Source organism: Macaca fascicularis, chromosome 4, assembly GCF_037993035.2.
Source record: "Macaca fascicularis isolate 582-1 chromosome 4, T2T-MFA8v1.1".
NCBI classification, from domain to species: domain Eukaryota; kingdom Metazoa; phylum Chordata; class Mammalia; order Primates; family Cercopithecidae; genus Macaca; species Macaca fascicularis.
This window is the reverse complement of record NC_088378.1, coordinates 25,146,201-25,169,612: the sequence shown is the minus strand read 5'-3', so window position 1 is coordinate 25,169,612 and position 23,412 is coordinate 25,146,201. Positions and strand designations below refer to the sequence as shown.

The 23,412-nt window shown below is 37.4% G+C and overlaps 1 protein-coding gene across 11 annotated transcripts in view; it reads left to right on the top strand.

Moving 5' to 3' along the window:
• TBC1D32 (TBC1 domain family member 32) overlaps positions 1-23,412 on the top strand; it is a 226,664-nt gene that overhangs the window by 98,071 nt on the left and 105,181 nt on the right. For all 11 annotated transcript variants that reach the window (XR_012433384.1, XM_065543266.1, XM_074036960.1 and 8 more), the window contains one exon: positions 8,988-9,076. Coding sequence is in view for 10 of the 11 variants with exons in the window: in XM_065543266.1 (XP_065399338.1) it covers positions 8,988-9,076 (89 nt within the window). In the remaining variant the exon portion in view is untranslated. The remainder of the gene's footprint in view (positions 1-8,987; positions 9,077-23,412) is intronic.

Below are 23,412 nucleotides of genomic sequence, written 5' to 3'. Positions count from 1 at the left end.
CCTTATTTCTGGGCTTTCTATTCTATTCCATTGATTGTCTATTTTTGTACCAATATTGTACTATTTTGATAACTATAGTCCTTCCAAGTCAGGTAACATGGTACCGCCAGCTTTGTTCTTTTTGCTTAGGATTGCCTTGGCTATTCAGGCTCTTTTTTGGTTTCGTATGAATTTTCAAATATTTTTTTCTAGTTCTGTGAAGGATGTCATTGTTAGTTTGATAGGAATATCATTGAATCTATAAATTGCTTTGCGCAGTATGCCCATTATAATATTGATTCTATCCATAAACATCGAACGTTTTTCCATTTGTTTGTGTCATCTCTGAGTTCTTTAAGCCGTGTTTTGTTATTCTCATTGTAGAGTTCTTCTTCCTGGTTTTCTGTACTCCTAGGTATGGTATGGTATGGTATGGTACGGTACGGTACGGTACGGTACTGTATTGTATTGTATTGTATTGTATTGTATTGTATTGTATTGTATTGTATTGTATTGTATTGTATTGTATTGTATTGTATTTATTTCATTTCATTTCATTTTTGTGGCAGTTGTGAATAGGATTGAATTCCTGATTTGTCTCTTGACTTGGCTATTGTTGGAGTATAGGAATGCTAGTGATTTTTGTGTGTTGATTTTGTATCCTGAATCTTTTCTGAAGTTGTTTATCAGCTGAAGGAGCTTTTGGACCAAGACTCTCGGGTTCTCTAGACATAGAATCATGCCGTCTGCAAATAGGGAAAGTTTGGCTTCCTGTCTTCCTATTTGGATGGCCTTTCTTTCTTTCTCTTACCTGATTGCTCTGGCCAAGACTTGCAATACTATGTTGAACAGGGATGGTGAGAGAGGACATCCTTGTCTTGTGCCAGTTTTCAAGGAGAATGTTTCCTGCTTTTGCGTAAATGGTATGATGTTGGCTGTGAGTTTGTCATAGAAGATTTTTATTATTTTGAGCTATGTTCCTTCAATATCTAGTCTATTGAGAGTTTTTAACACGAAGGATGTTGAAGTTTATTGAAAGGCTTTTCTGCATCTATCATTTGGTTTTTGTCTTTAGTCCTGTTTATGTGATGGATTATGTTATTGATTTGCATATGTTGAACCAACTTTGCATCCAAGGGGTAAAGCCTACTTGATGGTGGTGGATTAGTTTTTTGATGTGCTGCTGTATTTCGTTTGCAAGTATTTTGTTGAGGATTTTTGCATCAAGTTCGTCAAAGATATTGGCCTGGGCTGGGCACGGTGGCTCACGCCTGTAATCCCAGTACTTTGGAGGCCCCAGGCAGGTGGATTACCTGAGGTCAGGAGTTCGAGACCAGCCTGACCAACGTTGGTGAAACCCCATCTCTTCTAAAAATATAAATCTAGCCAGGCATGGTGGCACATACCTGTAATCCCAGCTACCCAGGAGGCTGAGGCAGGAGAATTGCTTGAACCCAAAAGGCAGAGATTGCAGTGAGCCGAGATTGTGCCACTACATTCCAGCCTGGGCAAAAAGACTGAAACTCCATCTCAAAAAAAAAAATAATAATAAATAAATAAAAAAGATATTGACCTGAAGTTTTTTTTGTTGTTGTTGTATCTCTGCTGGGTTTTGTTATCAGAATGATGCTGGCCTCATAGAATGAGTTAGGTAGGAGTCCTTCTCTACAATTTTTTGAAATAATTTTATTAGGAATGATACCAGCTCTTATCTGTACATCTGGTAAAATTCAGCTGTGAGTCCACCTGGTCCTGGGCTTTTTTTGGTTGGTAGACTATTTATTGCTGATTCAATTTTGGAGTTTGTTACTGGCCTTTTCTGGGAATCACTTTGTTCCTGGTTCAGTCTTGGTGGAGCATATGTGTCCAGGAATTTATCCATTTCTTCTAGGTTTTCTAGGTTGTTTGCATAGAGGTGTTCATAGTAGTCTTTGATTGTTATTTGTATTTCTTTCACATCAGTAATTACATCCCTTTTGTTGTGTGTGTGTGTGGGGGGGCGGGTTTGTTCATTCATTTATTTATTTATTCAGCAGATACACAGGGAGTGCCTGCCATTTGCTTGGCACTGTGGTCAAGGAACTGTGTGTGCAGTGTTGAGTGGAGCACATACTATCCCTGCTCTGTGACACTCACAGTTTGGCTCAGGTCCAGAGAGGAAGAATAGGGCTCCAGGGTGTGGTCAAGGTTCCACTGGGACAGTGGTGTTCCCCATACCGGTGAGGGGTTTAGTCTCTCCAGTGGATCTTCCACAGCATTTTACTTGTATGGGGCTGGGTAATCACTGGGTGGATAAAGAAAATGTGGTAATATGTACCATGTAATACTACTCAGCCATAATAAAGGAATGAAATAATGGCATTTGTAGCAACCTGGATGGAATCGGAGACTATTATTCTTAGTTAAGTAACACTGGAATGGAAAACCAAACATTATATGTTCTCACCCAGATATGGGATCTTAGCTGTGAGGACACAAAGGCATAAGAATGATACAGTGGACTTTGGAGACTTGGGGGGAAAGGGTAGGAGAGGGGTGAGGGATCAAAGACTACACATTGTGTACAGTGTACACTGCTTGGGTGTTGGGTTCACTAGAATCTCAGAAATTGACACTAAATAATTTATTCATATATCCAAACACCATCTGTTCCCCCAAAGCCTATTGAAATAAAAAATGAATTAAAAAAAGATTATACAAACCAGTTTATCCATCACTAGTATCGTGAAATCAAAATATAACAGAATACTATAGTGATAATAAAAGTGTTCTTAGAATTAAATAACGATCATTTAAGAAAAATTCTTCTAACTCTATTAGTTAAGTTATCCCTGGTAACTGAAAGTGACGTTTATTTTTGTTGGAATAAACACAACTGTTTAGAAATAAAAAAAAAAATGCGTATTTTCTTTCCCTCTAGATGTAAGTGAAATATAGTCTGCTATACTCACCCGCCCTTTGCATTTTTCTATTGCTTATCTTGGAGATGACTCTGTAGCAGTATAGAGAGCTCTTTCTTATCCTTTTTTCCCCCCCACAGTTGCATAATAGTCCATTATGTGGATGTGCTAGAGTTTATCCAGTCTTATTGGTGGACACTTGGGTTCTTTCAAGTCTTTTAGTGTTATAAATGATGCCAAAATTAATAGCCTTGGCTTATATTGTACTTGCCAGTGTGTCTATATATATATATATACACACACACACATACATACTTCTATATATATTTGTCATGTAACAAATTCTTACAAATCCAGTGGATTAAAACAACACCCCTTTATTAACTCACAGTTTTGTAGGTCAGAAGTCTAGTATGGTGTGCCTGAATTTTCTGTGGCTGTTAGCTAGGGACTTCTTTGTGGTTTCTCGAGGCTACTCTCGGGTGTTATGTGTCCTTTTGCATTTCATCAATGGAGAACTTCCATTATACCGTATTCCTCTCATTCTTTGAATCTCTCTGACCTTTTGTGACCAGTTAGAGAACATTCCACTTTTAAATCGCTTTTTGATTAGGTCAAGCCCACCCCCATAATCTCCTATTTTAAAGTCAACTGATTAAAGATTTTAGTTGCATCTGCAAAAATTCCTTCACAGCAGTGCTTGCATTTGTGTTTGAGGCCTGAGAATCTTGAGGGCCATTTTCGAATTCTGCCTACCACAGTGTCTTCAGGCTAGATTTGTAGAAGCATGATTACTGGGTTGAAAGGTAAATTCACATGTAATATATTCCAATGTACAGTTCTTATTGCTAGATTTCCATTTGCAGAGAATAATCCTTTGCTTTCCTCCCAGTAAGATATTATAGTGCCTGTTTCCTGGTAGGCTGATTAAGAAGATTATGTGGTCAAAAGTTTAGCCTTTTGTCTGACAAGTGAAAAATGTTAATTTATATATTTTTTTCATTCTGAACAGAACATCCTTTTCTGTGCTTAATGGCCATTGACATTTACTTATCCCTTAAATGTCTTTTCATTCATTTTTGCCTATTTTTCCATTTGTGTAGTTCTTTTTCTTGTAAATTTTAAGAGATTCTTTAGCTTTTAGGGATATTAGGTCTTAACTTTTCATGCCTTCATGTCAGGAATCTACCAAAATTCTAACACCTGTGAACAATTTCCAAGTTGTACTTTAGTAAATTAAAGGTGAATAATACAAAATACCCTTTTCCTTTAATATACACAATTTTTAAATTGCTTTCAGTTTCTATGCTTACGATCCAGCTCTATGATAATGGTGTGTAAACATGGTATTGTATTAGGTAGACACATGCAAAATAGGACTTTTTTGATTTACATAACTAACTTTCAGGAAAAGCAGAGACTGCTGGAAACAGGACTGCAAGTGCTGTCGGGTCTCCGTCTGTCTCTCTGTGTCTGTCCTCCTACATCCTCCACCTTTGCTTATTACTGCATTTCATGTTGGCTTTGTTGAATGGCAAGCACAGTGTAATAATGGTCAAGAGTTCGAATTCTGAAGCCAGACTGCCTGCATTAGTTTCCTGGTTCTGCCTCTTACTAGCTGTGTGACCCTGAACAAGTTAGACCTCAGTTTTTTCTTGATAAAAGAGTGCCTTATGCTAAATGAAATAAGCCAGACACAAGAAGGACAAATACTACATAATACCACTTGTATGATGATTCGAAAATAGTTAAACTCGTGGAAGTAAAGAGTGGAATGGTGTTGGCTAGAAGTGAGAATGGGAGAAAACAGGTAAGTATTAGTCAAATATACGAAGTTTTGGTTATACAAGATGATTAAATCCTAAAGATCTACTGTACAGCATAGCGCCTATAGTTAGCAATACTATATTATATACTTAATAACTTGCTAAGGGGGCAGATCTCATGCTAAATGCTTTTATCTCTCATACACACTAATCAATGAGGCAGGAAGAAACTTTGGGTGGTGATGGATGGGCTTATGGCATAGATTGTGGTTGTGGTTTCACAGGTGTATACATATCTCCAAACTCATCACATTTATACATTATTAGTATAGCTTATTTATGTCAATTAAACCTCAATGAAGTGAATTTTTTTTTTTTTTTAAAGAAGAGCTGTAATATTTTCATCTCAGGGTTGTTGTGAAGACTAAATGCATTTAGATCACCACCTGGCATATAATAAGTGATATATAAATGTTTGCTATAATTATTTTCTTCTTCTCTAGATGGTATTCTCCATAGGAGAGGACTCCATAGTCCTCCATTCCCCATAGGAGGGGCTACCTGTTATTCTGTAGTAATATCTTTACCCTCTCCCCTTTTGTTAATTTCCTAGGGCTGTCATAGCACATTACCACAAACTGGGTAGCTTTAAATCACAAAAATTTATTCTTTCCCAATTCTGAAGGCCAGAAGTTTGAAAACAAAGTGCCAGCAGGGCCATGCTTCCTCCCAAGGCTCCAGGGAAGAATCCTTTCATTTAGTTTCTGTTTTTTTCCACTGTTTCATGTCTTGTTGCTACATGAATCCAATTTCTGCCTCTATCTTTACATGTCTGTTTCCTCGTCTCTGTCTTAAGTCTCCCTCCGTTTTTCTCTCAGGACACTTGTCTTAGATTAAATGTCTACTTTGATAATCCAGGAGGATATGGTTTGGCTGTGTCCCCACCCAGATCTCATCTTGAATTATAATTTCCATAATCCCCATGTGTCATGGGAGGGGCTTGACAGGAGGTAACTGAATTATGGGGGTAATTTCCCCCATGCTGTTCTCATAATAGCGACTGAGTTCTCATGAGATCTGATGATTTTATAAGGAGCTGTACCCCACTTTGCTCCCCACTTCTCCTTCCTGCTGCCATGTGAAGAAGGATGTGTTTGCTTTCCCCTCCACCATGATTGTAAGTTTCCTGAGGCCTCCCCAGCCATGTTGAACTGTGAGTTAATTAAACCTCTTTTTTTTTAAAAAAAATAAATTAGTCTCAGGTATGTCTTTATTAACAGCGTGAGAATGGACTAACGCATACCTCAAGACTCTTAACCTCTGCAATGACTCTTTTTCTGAATAGGGTGACATTTACAGGTTCTGGGGATGAGGCCCTGGACATATCTTTCTTTTTTTTTTTTTTTTTTTGGTGTGCGTGTGAGGGTCACCATTTAATTCTCTATAACCCCAAGTAGGAGAGCAGCCTTTTCCTCTACTTTTCCACGTTGAAAAATCCCAAGGAAGGAGTTTGATTAGCTTAGCTTTATTCATAGGTTAACCAATCATAAGCCACTTCTAGAAGTGGAAGTGTAGAACTATTGGGGTGTTACATGTGACCTATCCTCACCCTTCACTTGCCTATTTCTTCAAAAAAACGAGTCAGTCACATAGCCCAAACCTGCCTATTGGGGCAGTTGTAAACAGTAGGCCCTCAAACACATCTTTATATAGAATTGATATTCCTTTTTGTTTTTCCAGTGTGGCCTCAGTCTGACCTAGTAGGTTATTGAAAATATTCTCAAGCTGGACAGTATCTTTTAAAAAGATACGGAATTTCTGTCTACTTTTTGTAAGTCCCAGGTCTTCTTGCACTAGTTCGTTGCTGGGAAGCTGCTTCTTGATTTAGGAAGCTGATTCCCTTATTGACACATGTTACGGTGCTTAGAAACTGAAGCTCTCCGTAAGGCTTCCCAGGGGTTTTGTTTTCTTCCCTAAGTGGTGATACATCAGTGTAATCTTCTTCTTTGAAAATGCATTCTCATTGATAGATTACTGTAATCTACTCTTCCATTAGCTTGTTGGTAATACAGTCTATCATTTTTATTCTAACAGTACCTAATACTTAGATTCAGAACTAGAATCTCAGTTACACGATGTCACTGGCTATCAAATAGTTTGAGCTCTGCATTATATTCAGATAGCTGCGCAAATTTCAGTCACCTATACGAATTCCCTACTAATAAATGAATATTTATTATAATACATTTAGAAACTTCTATGCGTAGAACTAATTGGCAACCTCTCTCACCTCAGGTACAAGAAGGTTAATGATTCCTGATCAATTCTAGATTGTTTTATGAAGATTAACAGTGGTTAAAAATAGTGATAATAGGTCCTTTCTTTAAAATTATAATAATTATTAAGTAATAAAACATTTACCTATTTGTAGAATAGGTAGATAGTAAACAAGTTTCATCACTATGTCCAGGGCGAAGACTATTTATTTAATAGTATTCAGATGCTTGAGCAAGTCATGGCAATCTCTGTGGCCCTGTCGTGTAGCTAATTCAGGAAAAAGTAGAGAGGTTAAAGGAGATGGAAAGAGTCGTGATGCAATTAATGAGAGTGACTGTGCAGCTGGAAATATGAATATGACTTGTTTAGCTTATGTTCTATTGTAATGTTTGAAGCAAGTAGTGCACAGCAAAGTAGTAGATGACAGTAACAGATCATTTAAAAATAATAGTCTTTTTATTCATCATTGCTAGGTAGTTTATTAATATTTACCAATTTAAACTCTCATACTAGTATTATTTACACACTTCTACAATATAACCTATAGAATGGTAAATACATTCTTATATGTTGGGTACAAATTTCTACTAAATAGCTTTACCCACAATCCAGTTGTTGTATTAGTATTGATCAGTATTTGATTAGATTAGTATTTTTCAAATGTGATTTTGAAATGTCTATTATTTCCTTTTTACAAATTCATTCCCTTGCCTCTTTTTTTAATTTGATGAAATAGTCTTTGTATCATAAGCCACAAATTCCTTAATAAATATTATGTGACTTTACTCCCTAGCAAAACCTTTCGTCTTTTGCCCTATTGGTAACAGAAATATCCTGAATTTAAACTCATTGGAGAGTAGCAAGTTTCTTGGTCAGGAAAATGAGCAATGAGAGAGATAGATATTTGTCCATGAATAAATTTCTTAGGCCTGAACCCAAAGATATACGTAAAAGCAGGGAATTATAGAAAGAAAGACTTCTTCTTCTTTTTTTTTTTTTTTTTTCTTTTCTGAGACAGAGTTTTGCTTTGTCACCCAAGCTAGAGTGCAGTGGCACGATCTTGGCTCACTGCAACCTCCACCTCCAGGGTTCAAATAGTTCTCCTGCCTCAGCCTCCCGAGTAGCTGGGATTACAGGCACCCATCATGACACCTGGCTAATTTTTTTTTTTTTTTTTTTTTTTTTTTTTTACTAGAGACAGTGTTTCACCATGTTGGCCAGGCTGGTCTTGAACTCCTGACCTCGTGGTCTGCCAGCCTTGGCCTCCCAGAGTGCTGGGATTTCAGGCATGAACCACTGCACCCGGCCAAGAAAGCCTTTTAAAACATGGTCAAAATTGTGTGATTGGCTAAAATTGTGAGTGCTAGGACAACTGCTGGCACTTAGATCATCAGGTTCTGTGTGTATTTGCTTTAGTGGTTTTGAAGCCTTGGCAACACACTGGAACATCACAGGGAGCTTTTAAAAGAGTATTAATGCCAGAATCCCACCCCTAGACATAGTGATTTAATCGGCCCGGGGTTGAACCTGGGCACCTGTGTATCTTCTTTAAGTTCTCTATGTGATTCTAATGTTCAACCGGGGTTGGAAACTGCTGATTTACATGAGCCAGGTAATTTCTATTAAGAAAATCTCAAATAGTTACTAGATACAATATTTGGATCCATTATTCATTCTTCTAATTTGTGGATTTTATATTTGTTTTTCAAAGTAGTTTACATTTTTGGCAATTTTATCAATATTTAACTGGTGGTATAATGTGCTTACTAGTGCCAGAGTAGGGTCAAAATCAGTGTTTTCCACTTTGGCTGAACACTAGATTCACTTCGGAAACTTTTACAGTCCTATTGTAAATCTAGGCCACACTCAGACCAGTTAATTCAGAAACTTTGAGGGTTAGGACCCAGACATTAAGTTATTATTATTATTATTATTTACAGCTCCTCAGGTGATTTCTTTATAAAGCCAAATTTGAGAACCACAAATCTAAATAAGTTGTTGTTGACTTAATTTTCTTTAAATGATTTCAGTTAAGTACAGCCTCACTTTGTCTCTTTTTTTTCAGGATATTATTGATAGACTTATAATTTTGAATTCTGAAGCTAAGATTCGTTCTTTATTCAACTATGAACAATCACATATCTTTGGTCTAAGGTAAAGTGCTACATTTTACTTTTGATATCATATTTTATGTTCCACAAAAAATAAGCATTTGTCCTATCTACTTTTAAAAAGTGTTTAAAATTAGCTAATATTTAAAAGCATGCTTAAAGGTAATTTGTCTTCCTGTAACGTTATAGACACAGTAAATTATGGCAATTAGATATTTGTACCATGGCCTTTGTCTGAATTTGGATTCTGTATTATTATAGTGTCTCCCATTCCTTAATTTAATAGAGGCATTTTGGGGACTATATTTCATTTAGTTTACTCAGGAGTCAACTTGACCTTCCCTGGGTTGGTATTTGGCTAGATTCTTGTCACAATACACCCTTAAAAGAGGCTTAGAAATGGATGATTTATCCTGAGGCCCAAGTTTTGCTCTTTGGTGTTAATCATTACTTTTCAACTTTGCCTGAAGTTTAAATCTTTCTAGTTGAGTTCATGTTCCTTGATATTTTATTTCCCATATTCAAATGGGAAATAAGGCATAGTTGGTAGGGCTATAGGGACTCGTGAAATTCGCAGTCTTTTGCTCATATGTAAACTTATAATTTGCTTCCCTACCTGTAAATTACTACCTTTAAAAGCAGCTGAATTAAGGAAATTTTCCATTTCCATAGTTTCATTATTTTTCTTTCTTTTCTATTAGCAAAGTAACTTCACCACCTAAGAAAGGAAGCAATTATTTTTCTAAAGTTAGAATTCTCTGATGATAGTGTATTTTTAACTTTTTAAAAACTGTATATTAATAGATGAGCTTCGTGTTTGGACTTTATAGTTCATTGGAGGTATAACAAAGGTGCTGCTATTATAGTTCTTTGGGTGGTGTGCCCTTTATCTCAAAATGTGTTTTCACATTAAATTTTAATTTTTAGTCTCTAGTCTCAGATACATCAGATAGCAAGTTTTGATGAGGTAAACTAGGAAAAACTACATTCAGTAGAATTTCCTTTTGCATAGCAAGTATGTTTCTGAGTTTTGCAGTTATAGAACATCGATTTTGGCCTCTTGTTGTTGATATACTGAGTAAATTTCTTTTTTTTTTCTGTATATTTTCTCACTTGTGTGGAATAATATTTTCTGTAGTGTTCTTTGGAAGAAGATTTTAACAATGGGACTTTATTAAGTTATGTGAAAAGCAATCCAAGAAGTGAAACGCTCCTGGGAATAATGTACATTTATTTTCATAGTATGTGCTTTCTCATAATATCCAAATGTTATCATTCTATCCTACTCTAAAGAATTTACTATCCCGTTGTTGATAGATATAATAGAATAGTGCAATATGGTGGTTAGCAACATGGACTTGTGGTCAAACTGCCTGCTCTTTCTTTACTGGTTGTGTGAAATGGGGTCTCAGTTACTCATCTGTAAAGTGGAGGATAATTACATTATTTTCCATATAGAGTTATTGTCATAATTGATATGAAAAATTAAAAAGGCTTAAAATAGTACCTGGCACACAGAAAACACTGTAAAAACAGTAGTAGTAATAGTTCTAATAGCAATTCTTCGTGTCTTTCTTTATATCTGCTTGACCTATGCTCTTTTTGTGTTTTACTATGAAATAATTTTTGTCTTCATTTTTTCGGTATCTCAGTAGTCATAAACATGCTACCTAGTAATTTCCTTGTTTTATATCAGCATTCAAAAAGAGAAAATGACAAAATTTCTTTCTGAGGAAAAGTTTGTATTTTAACTTTATTTGTTTTTTAACAAGTTTTTCTTTCATAAATTTAGGTTTTGAGATTCCTATTCATAATAATGTTTAATTCAGGTGTATTTGTAAGTCATATATTTTAAACTAATAATTTACTTTCATTTTTCTACTAATTTCTGTCTGTTATTGGTCATTGATATCTAATGGTGATAAATCTAGATCATAGGTTTGCATTATTCATAAATCTTGTGTTTCTGTGTGTTTGGGATTTTTACCCCTATGTTTCTTTCCTATTCCCACAGTATTTTTGTTTGTTTCTAGTTAAGCCTTCCTTGTACCTTTCTCTTCAGTGGATTATCCATTAATGTGTCTGAATCTATGTTTATCACTGCTTGTTCCATTTACTTTATATTTTCTTCTGCCTCAAAACTGTAGCAGTAGCATTAAGTATAATGCTTGATACAACTTATTTATCACAACACTCAGATGAAGCTAATATGAGGCTTAGTGAAATGTGGCATGAACAGCATCACATTCTGTTTAAATGTCTGAATTTTAATTTGCCAAGATCTTACAAATCTTACATTGTAAATGACTAATATTCAAGAAGGGTGCTCCTTTGATTAACCTCCCCTCTTCACCCCTACCCCTTTTCTCCCTCTTCCAACCTATCCTTTTATTCTACATCATTCCTATTAGTGTGAAGACATGCCTTCATATGTCCCGTCTTACAATGAAATACAACAAACCACACAGAGAAATACCCTTGACCTTGTGTCTCCTTGCAGCCACTGATCTATATAGCAAAATATGTCTATACGAACTGTCCTCAGTTGCTAACCTGTATTTACCCAACTCACTTTGATTTGACATTGACTTTATAATTTTGTCAGAACTATTCATCCTGCTCATTGCTATATCACTTGTAACTTCCACGCTGATGATTCTAGTGCATTCTTCTCTTTTCTTATCTTACTACAACTGTCAGTAGCATTTGATATAGTGGACCATATTTTTTTTTCTTTGTGAAAAATTCTCTCCATTTCTATGCTATCACACACTCTTATTGCTGCAGTTTTTTTTTTTTTTTTTTTTTTCCCCCCATTCTCTAGGCAAACTGTGAATGTTGGAATGCTCAGGATTTAGTCTTTGGCCCAGGTCCAAGGATCCTAGCTTTCTGTATACTTTAGAAATTAGTATACAGTATACTGTATACTTCCTGTATACTCCTAATTTATTCCACTTAAACATTTGCCTTCAAATATCGTTTATATGCCAGCAGATGCCCCCATTTATATCACTAGCCCAAACCTCTCTTTTCAGCTACCAGACCTATATATACACCTGCCTTCTGACATCTCAATTTATATATTTCTCGTTTAAACATGTTTATAATTGAACTCTTGGGTCTTTGGGAGACCTTTTTGTAGGAGACCTCCTCCTACAAAAACAAACAAAATAAATATTTCATTTCTATCCCGTTAAGTGACCCAACCATCTCTTTAATTGCTTAATCTTGAAAGTCATCATAACTTTTTTCTGTTTTTTAAAACAATATATCTTTATTATAAGTAAATTAACCAATGCAGAAAATTAAATATAATGAAATGAAATTCCTTATAATTCTAAAACTGTCATTATTAACACTGGTAAATCATTCTAGACCGCTTTCTATACATATACAGACAGAAAGATATACAGATATATAAAAATAAATTCTTTTATAAAAATAGAATTATAGTACAGTTGCCACTTTAAATTTGAACTGAATTTTATAGAAAAAAAAAAAAAAAGAAGAAGCCCCAGCGTGAGACTGAAGGAATTGCTGAATTTTAGATAACTGTTTTTTCGCTCCGGGGGTCTTTATTTTCTAAGCGATTCCTCTAAGGTAAAGAGAAAAGATGATATAAAACATTTCAAGAGGTTTGAGCATGATTTTTTACTTTTGGACAGTATTGATCAACTCTACTGTGATAGATGAAGACATTCATGCTCTTGTCAACTGCCCACGTCCCCTGTCCTCACCTGTGTTAAAAAGTAGTTCCTTTGCCCATTTTCTAACCTACCATGATTCGTCAGAGACCCTATCTTCCTCCTTCCCCAAGAGGGTGATTAAACAATAAACTAATCTGCATTTTTCAGTGTAGTGACCTAATATATGAAGTGCCTTTTATGATGACTATACAGTAAGATTTACAATTTTAAAATTTACTCTTGTATATTTACTCAACCAGTATTTATTGAACACGCATTCTGAGCTATGGACTGTGCCAGTATGGCGGATGCAATGATGAGTGAATCAGATGTGGTGCTCATTCTCTTTAACCTTGTTATCTAGTGAGGAGTAAGATATTAAGTTAGTCGAAGAATCTGAGGTAATTAAGGCAGAAAAGAAACACGTTCTTATAAAGCTGTCACCCATCTTTTATCATTTAAGTTACTGGAAATTCTGGACACCATTGTGTGACTTACCTTAATATATCTCTACCTTCTGTGTACAATAGTTCCTACCCTTCCTTAGCCTGAACTAATGCTCCGAGGAGGTTAGACTCCTTATCTCCCTCAAGGACAAAACAGCATTTATTCCTGCCTGTATGCTTGTTTTTTATGTCTTGACTACTGTCTTTGCTTTTGTCTACTTATACAAATTCAACCCATCCTTCAACACAAAGCTTGCTCCATGAGTTACTTAGAGCCCATTCTGATCTTGTCTTCTCTTTGCATGTCTCTTGCCTTTTTGGTCCTTCCCACAGATTTAATATTTTATTTATTTCTTCTTTCTGAATACAACTTCAGTTTCCTAAGGGAATATTATTTTCTTCTACTTTCATGTCTACCACACTGACAGATCGTTTTGAGTTCTTTGATTAGCATTTATTTGTTAAATCTGCTGATTGGTTAAAACAGTTGCCTGGAAACTTTCGATACTGCCCAAGGCTTAGAAGCTTCAACTTTTCTTAACCATTTTTAGTAGGTTTAGAGGAATGTTATATTCCTTCTTGGACATTTTATTTCAATACAAAAGCTGTAAATTTCATGGGGAAACATTATATCATCATTTAATATTAATAGTTTTCTTTATATCAAACTGACCACATTAAGTTTTATTATAAGCTGTAGAATTGCAGCTTTTTTTTTTTTTTTTTTAACTTTGGTCTTCAGTGCTAAAGATGTACTTAGTTTACACAACTTAAATCTTATATAGTAACTCTTAGTTAAATATATATTAAAATTTAGCATGGTTTAAAAATGTTAATATAGTTCTCCTAAAACCTATTTCTTCTTTGCTCATTTGAAACTATAATGTGGCCCATTTATTGTTAATTTTCTTAAAAATAAAACTCAGGAGTCTATACTTACAGAATAGCCTTTAAAATTAATCATTTGCTGTTTGTTATTATTTTATATTTACCCACCAACAGTAAATTTTATATATAGTACAATGAACAGTTTTATACATCCTTAGCTTCTTTGTGAAAAAAAGTCTGACCTCTGAGATGACTTTAATATGAAAAGTTAAAAATTCATATTTGTTTTAAAAAAATTCATATTTGTTTTAGTGTAATTAAAAGCAGTTTGGTTATTTTAACAAGTAGCAAGCATAGCCAAATGTTAGTATTTCATCACAGCAAATCGCCAAATTATTTATTTCTAGTGACCCAGTTGCTAACTAGAGTTAAATGTGATTAACCTTAGTAATAAGAAATAATCTCACAATTACCTCATGTAATCTTTTTTTAATATCAGAAATGAGAATATAACATGATGACAAAACCATCCACATTTTGGATTTTATATGCACATGTATACATACATACATGTATGTGCATATCTAGAATTTATTTTTTTAAGTTAATAAAAATAAAACGATCGATTACTGATTGAAAACATCAGTAACTAAATCAAAATTCTAATTTAATCAAACAAGAATTGTTTACATAGAAAAATTCAAGAATGCTGAAAACAAAAGGAGAAAGCAACACTCATTCCCCTACCTGTTCATGGTAACCACTGGTAACCCTATTATGCTCATATTTTGACTTTTAGCTACAGATTTTTTTTTTTGGAAAAATAGAAGTGTTATTGTTTGAGACTTCCTTTTTTTACTTAAGTATTTAAAATTATCCATTCACACCTATAAATATTAATCTGTGTCATAATTTTAAAGGATTAAATAATGTTCCAGTACATGATTGAATCCCAATTTTCTGTTTTTACACATGTAGGTTTTTGTTTTTGTTATAAATGTCTATGGATAAATATCTTGATGTTTATAGTTGTTGCTCCGCAACAAATCCGTAGAAGCACACTTGCTAAGTCAAAGGAGGGGCACAATTTCCAACCTTATGTATTTTTATCTATACCCTTATTATGATTTAATTTTCTTGACCTCTCTGTAGCATTTTATATTCTGCCTACTTAACGAAATGTATTCCTTTCATTTTTGTTCATTCACTCAAAAAATATTTTTTGAGTCTTTGCTAAGTGCCATACTTTCTTAGATACAGTCTTTTTGGCACCCTCATTGACTTTGTTCTTCTTTATTTTTGGATTCCTTTGTGTCATTCATTTTTGCTAATTCTTTATTCTCCTCCTTTAGTTAACTTTCAATTAGAATTGTCTTCTAGAGTTATGTCTTTAGTTCACCCTCCATTTTATCTACAGTGGCTTCAATGATCACTTCTTTTTTTTTGTTTTTTGGAGACAGAGTCTGGCTCTGTCGCCCAGGCTGGAGTGCAGTGGCGCGATCTCAGCTCACTGCAAGCTCCACTTCCCAGGTTCACACCATTCTCCTGCCTCAGCCTCCTGAGTAGCTGGGGGGCTACAGGTGCGGGCCGCCACGCCCGGCTAATTTTTTGTAGTTTTAGTAGAGATGGGGTTTCACCCTGTTAACCAGGATGGTCTCGATCTCCTGAGCTCGTTATCTGCTCACCCCGGCCTCCCAAAGTACTGGGATTACAGGCATGAGCCAATGTACCAGGCCGACCACTTCTTTACTGACTACCCCTATATCTGTGTGTCCAGTCCTAAGCCTGTCCTGAGCATATTTGCAAGTTTTATGTGGCATTTGGATCTGTGTATCATGCAAGCTCCACAAACTCAATATGCCCTGTATTAGTCAGAGTTCCCTAGAGGGACAGAACTTATAGGATACACATATGTGTGTGTGTGTGTGTGTGTGTGTGTGTGTGTGTGTGTGTATCATTACAATTGGAAACACCTCAATCCCCAACCATGTATATGGATCTCCTGTATTCCAAACATACTCTTCCTTACCTCCATTATGGAGTAGTAGACTGATTTCATGTTGATAGTCTGGGTCAGTCACCCCAGCCAACACTGTAACTCCCTTCTTAGTCTGTTGACTTAAAGATAGGAGGAACCCAAAGTGTCCAGGTGGCAATCTTAACTTCCAGTTTGATGGAATTATTGTTTTATCTCCTCATGGCAGTGTTCCTCCCTCTGGAACAAAGACCTCTAGGTCAAGAGAATGTAATGTTGTGGGAAAAGGAGGCAAACATTTTACTAGTAGGTCACTAGCAGTGATGGTGAGTGGTGCTACCTCCACTTCCACTCCTTAATTCCTGGAATCATGAATCCTGGCTATGGCAGAAACAGTATCATATATTGGACGCTGATGCAGAGCATACATGGCCTTCTGTAGAATTTCTCCAGCCTTCAAATTATTGTTACCTAGTTGCCATTGTAATTGTGACTTCAAAAGGTCATTCCATTCTTCTATCAATCCAGCTGCTTCAAGATGATGGAGGACATTGTAAGACCAGTGAATTTCATGAGCATAAACCACAGCCCTGCTTCTTTAGCCGTAAAGTGAGTGCCTTGGTCAGAGGCAATGCTGTGTGGAATACCATGATAGTGGACAAGGCATTTCATGAGTCCACGGATAGTAGTCATGGCAGAAGCATTGTGTGCAGGATAGGCAAACCCATATCCGGAGTAAGTGTCTATTCCAGTGAGGACAAACCTCTGCCCTTTCCATAATGGAAGAGGTCCAGTGTAATCAGCCTGCCACCAGGTAGCTGGCTGATCACTCCAAGGAATGGTACCATATCAAGGGCTCAATGTTGGTCTCTGCTGCTGGCAAACTGGGCACTCAGCAGTGGCCATAGCCAGGTCAGCCTTGGTGAGTGGAAGTCCATGTTGGTGATCCCATGAGTAACCTCCATCCCTGCTACCATGGCATCCCTTCCACCACGGCCAGTTTGTTCATGGGCCCGTTGGGTGATGACAAGGGTGGCTGGGGAAAGAGGCTGAATGGTGTCCACAGAACGGGTCATCCTATCCACTTGATTATTAAAATCCTTCTCTGCTGAGGTCACCCGTTGGTGAGCACTCACATGGGATACAAATATCTTCATGGTTTTTGACCACTCAGAGAGGTCCATCTACATACCTCTTCCCCAAATTTCTTTCTCACCAGTTTTCAAATCATACTTCTTCCAAGTCCCTGACCATCCAGCCAAACCATTGGCTACAGCCCATGAGTCAGTATATAATCACACATCTAGCCATTTCTCCTTCCATGCACATTGCACAAGCTGGTGCACTGCTCGAAGTTCTGCCCACTGGGAAGATTTCCCTTCACCGCTGTCCTTCAGGGATTGCTAGAAAGGGGCTGTGGTGCTGCAGCTGTCCAGTTTCAGGCGGTGCCTGCATATGGCGCAGAACCATCTGTGAACCAGGCCCTAGTCTTTTCTTCCTCTGTCAGCTGATCATAGGGAACTCACCATGAGGCCATCGGTGAAAGCCGGGGGAGAGGAGGCAGGGTGGCAGGAGTGGAGACTAAGGGCACTTGAGTCACTTCCTCATGTAACTTTCTTGTGCCTTCATGACCTGCTGAAGCCTGATCATGTATATACAACTTCCACTTGATGAAGAAATGCTGCTGTGCATGACCCGCTTTATGGCTAGGTAGGTCAAAAAGCACCCAGTTCATGATAGGCAGTTCAGGTCGCCTGGTGACTTGACCCATAGTCAAACATTCAGTTTCCACCAAAGCCCGGTAATATCCCAAGAGGTGTCTCTCAAAAGTAGAGTAGTTATCTACAGAAGATGGTAGGGCTTTTCCAAAATCCTAGAGGCCTCTGCTGTGATTCACTTATGGGGACCAGCCAAAGGCTCCAAACAGCATCCCTGTCTGTAACAGATACCTCAAGCCTCATTGGATCTGCTGGGTCATATGGCCCAAGTGGCAGAGCAGCTTGCACAGCAGCCTGAATCTGTTGCAGAGCCTTCTCCTGTTCTGGACCCCACTCAAAACTGGCAGACTTTCAGGTCACTTAATAAATGGGCCGCTACTCTAACTGGAGGACCACAATGATGTTTTTATCCCTGGAATCAACGTCGCTCAGAGCCAGTGTCCAGTAGTCCCCAAAATGTCTGATCATTTTCCTTTCCCCAATGCACAGTTAACCTGGTACAAAGCCAGAGGTCTCCTTAGGGAAGCATGGGCGGAATATTCACAGTATAGATTGTCGGTACTGAAGTGGGGTGCTTCCTCAGGGGGACCCAGTCTCTCCTTCACTCACGGGGTTCTGGGTCTGTAAACTGGCTCCAGTCTGGAAATGGATTGAGGCGCCATGATTCTCTGTTTTTATAATTTAAATTAGTCTTTTGTCCATTTGACCTAAAAGTTTTCTGCTAATATAAATTAAGCAAGAACGCATTAGGCTTCCTGTCAATTTCACTTCTAGAAACAGTGTGATTAATTAGTTAATGTCAGAGCTCTGCATGAGTCAGACTATTCTGTTTGCTGCTTTGTCTCTGTTGTCCATTACGGTAGCTAGGCCCACCTTGCCTTTGATGGTTGAGTGCCACCACTTGGCCCTTGCCACATCGGGATCCAATTATTGTTATTGTATTTAAATTTTGTAGTTGACTTCAGTTCCCACTGTTAGATCTGACATACAGAGAAGAGCAATTACAGAGCTCTTCAGAGATGCAGGTGCAGCCCTCACAAATCTGTTTCAGAAGGCATTGGTCAAGGGTATATCTTCTGCACCCTCCCAGCTGGGATGAGTAGGTCTAGTTACTAATCCACTCCACCATCTCAGTCTCCCTAAGACTTTGAATCCCTTCCTCTACATTAAACCAAGGGAGTTCAGACATATTCAGCCTTCTCACAGTGGGCCATCATTTAATCCATATTTCAGCTAATCAAGCAAATAGACTATTAGACTTTTTTTTAACTCCCAGAGCTGCAACATTAAAAGCAGAGTCCCTACTTAGTGGACCTAAATCAATAAATTCAGCCTGATCCAACTCTATGTTCCTCCCACCATTTTCCCATACCCTTAATATCCATTCCCACGCCTGTTCTCCAGAATTCTGTGTATATAGATTAGAGAACTCAAGCAGTTCTATTCTAGTGTAGCATACCGCCTCTTGGGTCACAATCTCAACCTCACCTCTAGAGGCCTGCCAGGACTTTAGTTATATGTCTAGAAGTAAACAGGGGTGTTAGAGGTGGCTCCTGAGGAGAATCAACATTTTCTGGGCAACTGTTTCAGGGAAGGCCATCCCTGTTGCCTCAGGCAGCACAGGGTTTATCTCCTCAGACAAAGGTAGAAAGGCTAATGGCAGCATGGGTCGGGGAGGGGATGTTGCCACTACTGGGGATGGGGAAGCTGTTTCTTCTGGCAAAAGTTTCATCTGAGTTTTCAAACTCAGTGTCCTCAGCTTCATCATGGTCCCCCCATAATTCTCTACAGGAAATGAGCCATTCACTATGGGTAATCTTAGCAGATTTGAGCCTCAGCTTCTGAAACCAGGAGACAGAATCCCTGAGTTCATCATTTTCTTTCATCAGTTTGTCCACTGAACTTAGGAGCAACCAACCAGCTTCATTATGTTCCTTGGTTCTCCACATATGATCAGAGGTATTGTGTAGAGTCACTAAAGTCTTTGTCTCTCATGAGCGGTGATTCAGGAGTGTCAAATGTATTTATTTTGTGTAACTCTCTAAAGAGTTCATACCAGTGTTCTCCATACTATTAGTGTTCTCCATACTATTACAGTGTTCTCCATACTAATGTCAGTGTTCTCCATACTATTACAAGTAGAGTCCTTAGCATTTTGGATCTAATCATGTTAAGCAGCCAACTCCAGAAACCCCAAAACCAATGAAAGAACATCCTTAATATTCTATTCCTCTAGAACCATTCCTGGTACCAAAATCTGTATTAGTCAGGGTTCCCCAGAGGGATAGAACTAATAGGATGTGTGTGTGTGTGTGTGTGTGTGTGTGTGTGTGTGTGTGTGTGAAGTATTAACTTACATGATCACAAGTCTCACAATAGGCTGTCTGCGAGCTTGAAGAGCAAGGAGAGCCAGTCCAAGTCTGAAAACTGAAGAACTTGGAGTCCAATGTTTGAGGGCAGGAGGCATCCAGCATGGGAGAAAGGTGTAGCCTGGGAGCCTAGGCCAGTCTTGCCTTTTCACATTTTTCTGCCTGCTTTATGTTCGCTGGCAGCTGATTAGATGGTGCCCATCAGATTGAGGGTGGGTCTGCCTTCTCCAGCCCACTGACTCAAAAGTTCATCTCCACTGGCAACACCCTCACAGACACACCAGGATCAATACTTTGCATCCTTCAATCCAATCAAGTTAACACTCAGTATTAATCAACACATGCCCACAAACCATACTCTGTGTGTTTACAAAAGCTCCAACTAATATCCAACTGCAGGCGATCCAGAACATTTTGTAAAACACAGATCTGAGTTTGTTACATAGAGTAAGTGAGCAGGCCTCCTATAGACTCCGCTCATTCTTTGCAGCTCTTACAGAATTTATCGGCAAGCTGACCCTGCTCCCTATTTCTCTTCTCCAGTTATGGTTGTATGTGTATTAAAAATTGAAAGTTTCAGATTTGAGGGTGTGGTTACTGTATGTAATTTATGTTCTTCTCTTGGTTTTGATAGCAGACAGAAAGGGAATTGGGATTTACATTTCTGCTACTTTTGTGTGTGCCAATCAGAAGGAAAAATTTTATGTTAGGGGAATGAAATGTGTTTGGTTAAGTAAGATACATATGTGTGCACATGGATGTGCATGCATGTATAGAACAAAAATTTCCATATATGTAGATATGTGTATATATCCAAATATATGTATATATGTAAATATATATTACATATCCACACATGCATATGTATCTTAACCAAACACATACATATATGTGCACATATATATACACACATATGCATATACATATTGTATTTGCTTAGAGTTTGTAAAAGTATAATTTATGGTGATGTACACATGGAATTATTTAGACTGTTAATAGAAAAGAAATGTTTTTCTTGCCTGTATATACTAAATTAGTACTAGAATAAAGTGGCACGATAAAGAGAAGGGGCTTATGACTGTAGTTGTGAGATAAACCAAGAACATGTTTGGAATTCTTTCAAGTGAAAATGATAGACAGCTAAGACTAAACTTCATAGAATCATTCCAGTTACCCCAGACAAATGCCCGCCTCCACACGTTAATGATGTGATAATATTTTAACAGCAATATAGAAAGTTTATAGTAATTAAGAACAGAGAGTTATGTTTCTGGTGAGATATGATTTGGGTTTTACGTAAACTCCTAGGGGATTCACCATATCCAAAATATGTCCCAAAACAGATGAAAAGGCTAGTCCCTCGTCTCACAGATTATTATATTCCTCCAGATAGTTCAAATAAACATTTCACATAAAGGAGACACTGATTTTCATTTCCAGAAATAAAATTAGAGTGGGGAGGAGGATAGTGAAGAGGGAAGGGAGAGTAGGTAGATGTGGGGTGGGGGTAGAGAGAGTGGGTATGTGTCAGGGTAGAGACAGTGGATGTGTGTGTGGGGGGAAGGGTGTGTTTGGAGGAGAGGTGGGAAGGAAGACAGAGGGAAGAATGGTGGGGGCAGGGAGAGGGAGGAGGAGGGAGCATGGGAGAGTAGAAAGAAAGGATGAGGTGGAGAGGGAATGAGGAAAGGATGAGGTGAAGGAGGTGAAGGGGGAAGGAGGGAGGTTGGAACTGGTGGGGAGGCAAGGAGGGAGGTCAGGTGAGAAAAAGAGCAGGAGGCTTGCGGGGAAATTGGGAAGGAGAGGGAAGGAGGGTGGCAGAGGAAGGAGAGGCTTGTGTGTGTGTGTGTGTGTGTGTGTGTGTGTGTGTGTGTGTGTGTGTACTGGGCTAGGAGAACAAAATTATACAGTGTGTGATATTTTAAAATCTACCTCTTTGCAGTGATGCTAAATGCCCATTTTCACACAAAAATGGGAATGTCCCATTTTTGGGAATGTCCCTTTGTAACTGAAGCAAAGCAATGTATCTTGTCCATAATTGGACATAATTCTTAGTGTCCTGGCTTACTTAGGGCATATGTTCTGGGCCTAGCAGTCTCTTCAGGACTGATGAGAAAACCCCAGGGAGGGCTCACAATATGGTTAGTGTGAGCTGGTATACGCATATCTTGTCCTTAGACTGCTCTTTTGATTATAACTACGTTATGCTAGTTGTGCCTTTTTTTGGTGCATTTCAAAGATATATTGATGTCTCCTGGGTAATACTGACATGCTATGCAGCTGTGTATAGTGTTATAATGATAAATTAGATGTCTGTAAACTACTTGGGGCTCTAGAATCAAACACGTTACAAGCATTTTTTTCTAGTGCATAAGAAGCCCTTAATTAGTGTATTTACATTTTATAATATATAGACATAACATATAAACATATAAATGTTTATAGGATCCATATAATGAACATAAATATTAAATATAATAATATTTAATATTTAAATATAAAATTATATTAAATACAATATTAATATCATGTAACAATAGATTATCTGTTGGAAATGCTCAGTTGGAGTCACTGTGTCAGTCTTAATGTTCAGCATGGAAATCCTGTGAGTCTTAGGGCTCTGGACTGACCCTGGTGATAATTGTTTGCCCTGAAGTTCTGATTGAGTATGCTGTGATTTGTTCCTGAGTACCTTTCCATTTTTGGATGTCAAAAATGCCAGTTTCCTATGGTTAAGCTGAAATCTTTTACCCAGAAGGAATTTTATTTCAGATTTTTAATGTAAACAAGATAAATTCCTTTGGGATGTCAAATTGGCATTTCTTTAAAAAAAAAAAACTTATTTACCTCAAATATTTTTCTTTATGACAACAATTAAATCATACTAATTCAGTTTTGTTACATTAGAGATAAAATTTAATAAGGTGAACATAATTTTTTTAAAAAGACAATTTAGAGCTTAGAAAACAAATATGTTTGTTTTCGTTTTATCTGTTGGAACAAAAGCAAAGGCCAAATAAAGGTCCAGATTCTGTGTGGCTTCAGTTTCCTTTCCACTTCCAGCCCAGAGCCCGTATTTATCTTTTTGGCAGAGCAGCTAGAGAAGATAATAGTTCATGGTCTGTGTGATATCTACTAACCACTACTTTTTATTTTTATTGAAGTAATAAGTATACATAGTTTAAAAAGTCAAAAAGTGTGGGAAGGTTTTTAAGAATGAAGAGTAATCCTCTACCCATTCTACTGCACTCCCAAGTTCCACTCCTCAGAGGCTGCCACTTTCAATTCCTTGTTTTGTTGTGTTTTTGTCTGGGGGAGGATTCATCTCCAGGTTTAAAAATAACACACTTACACTATCTT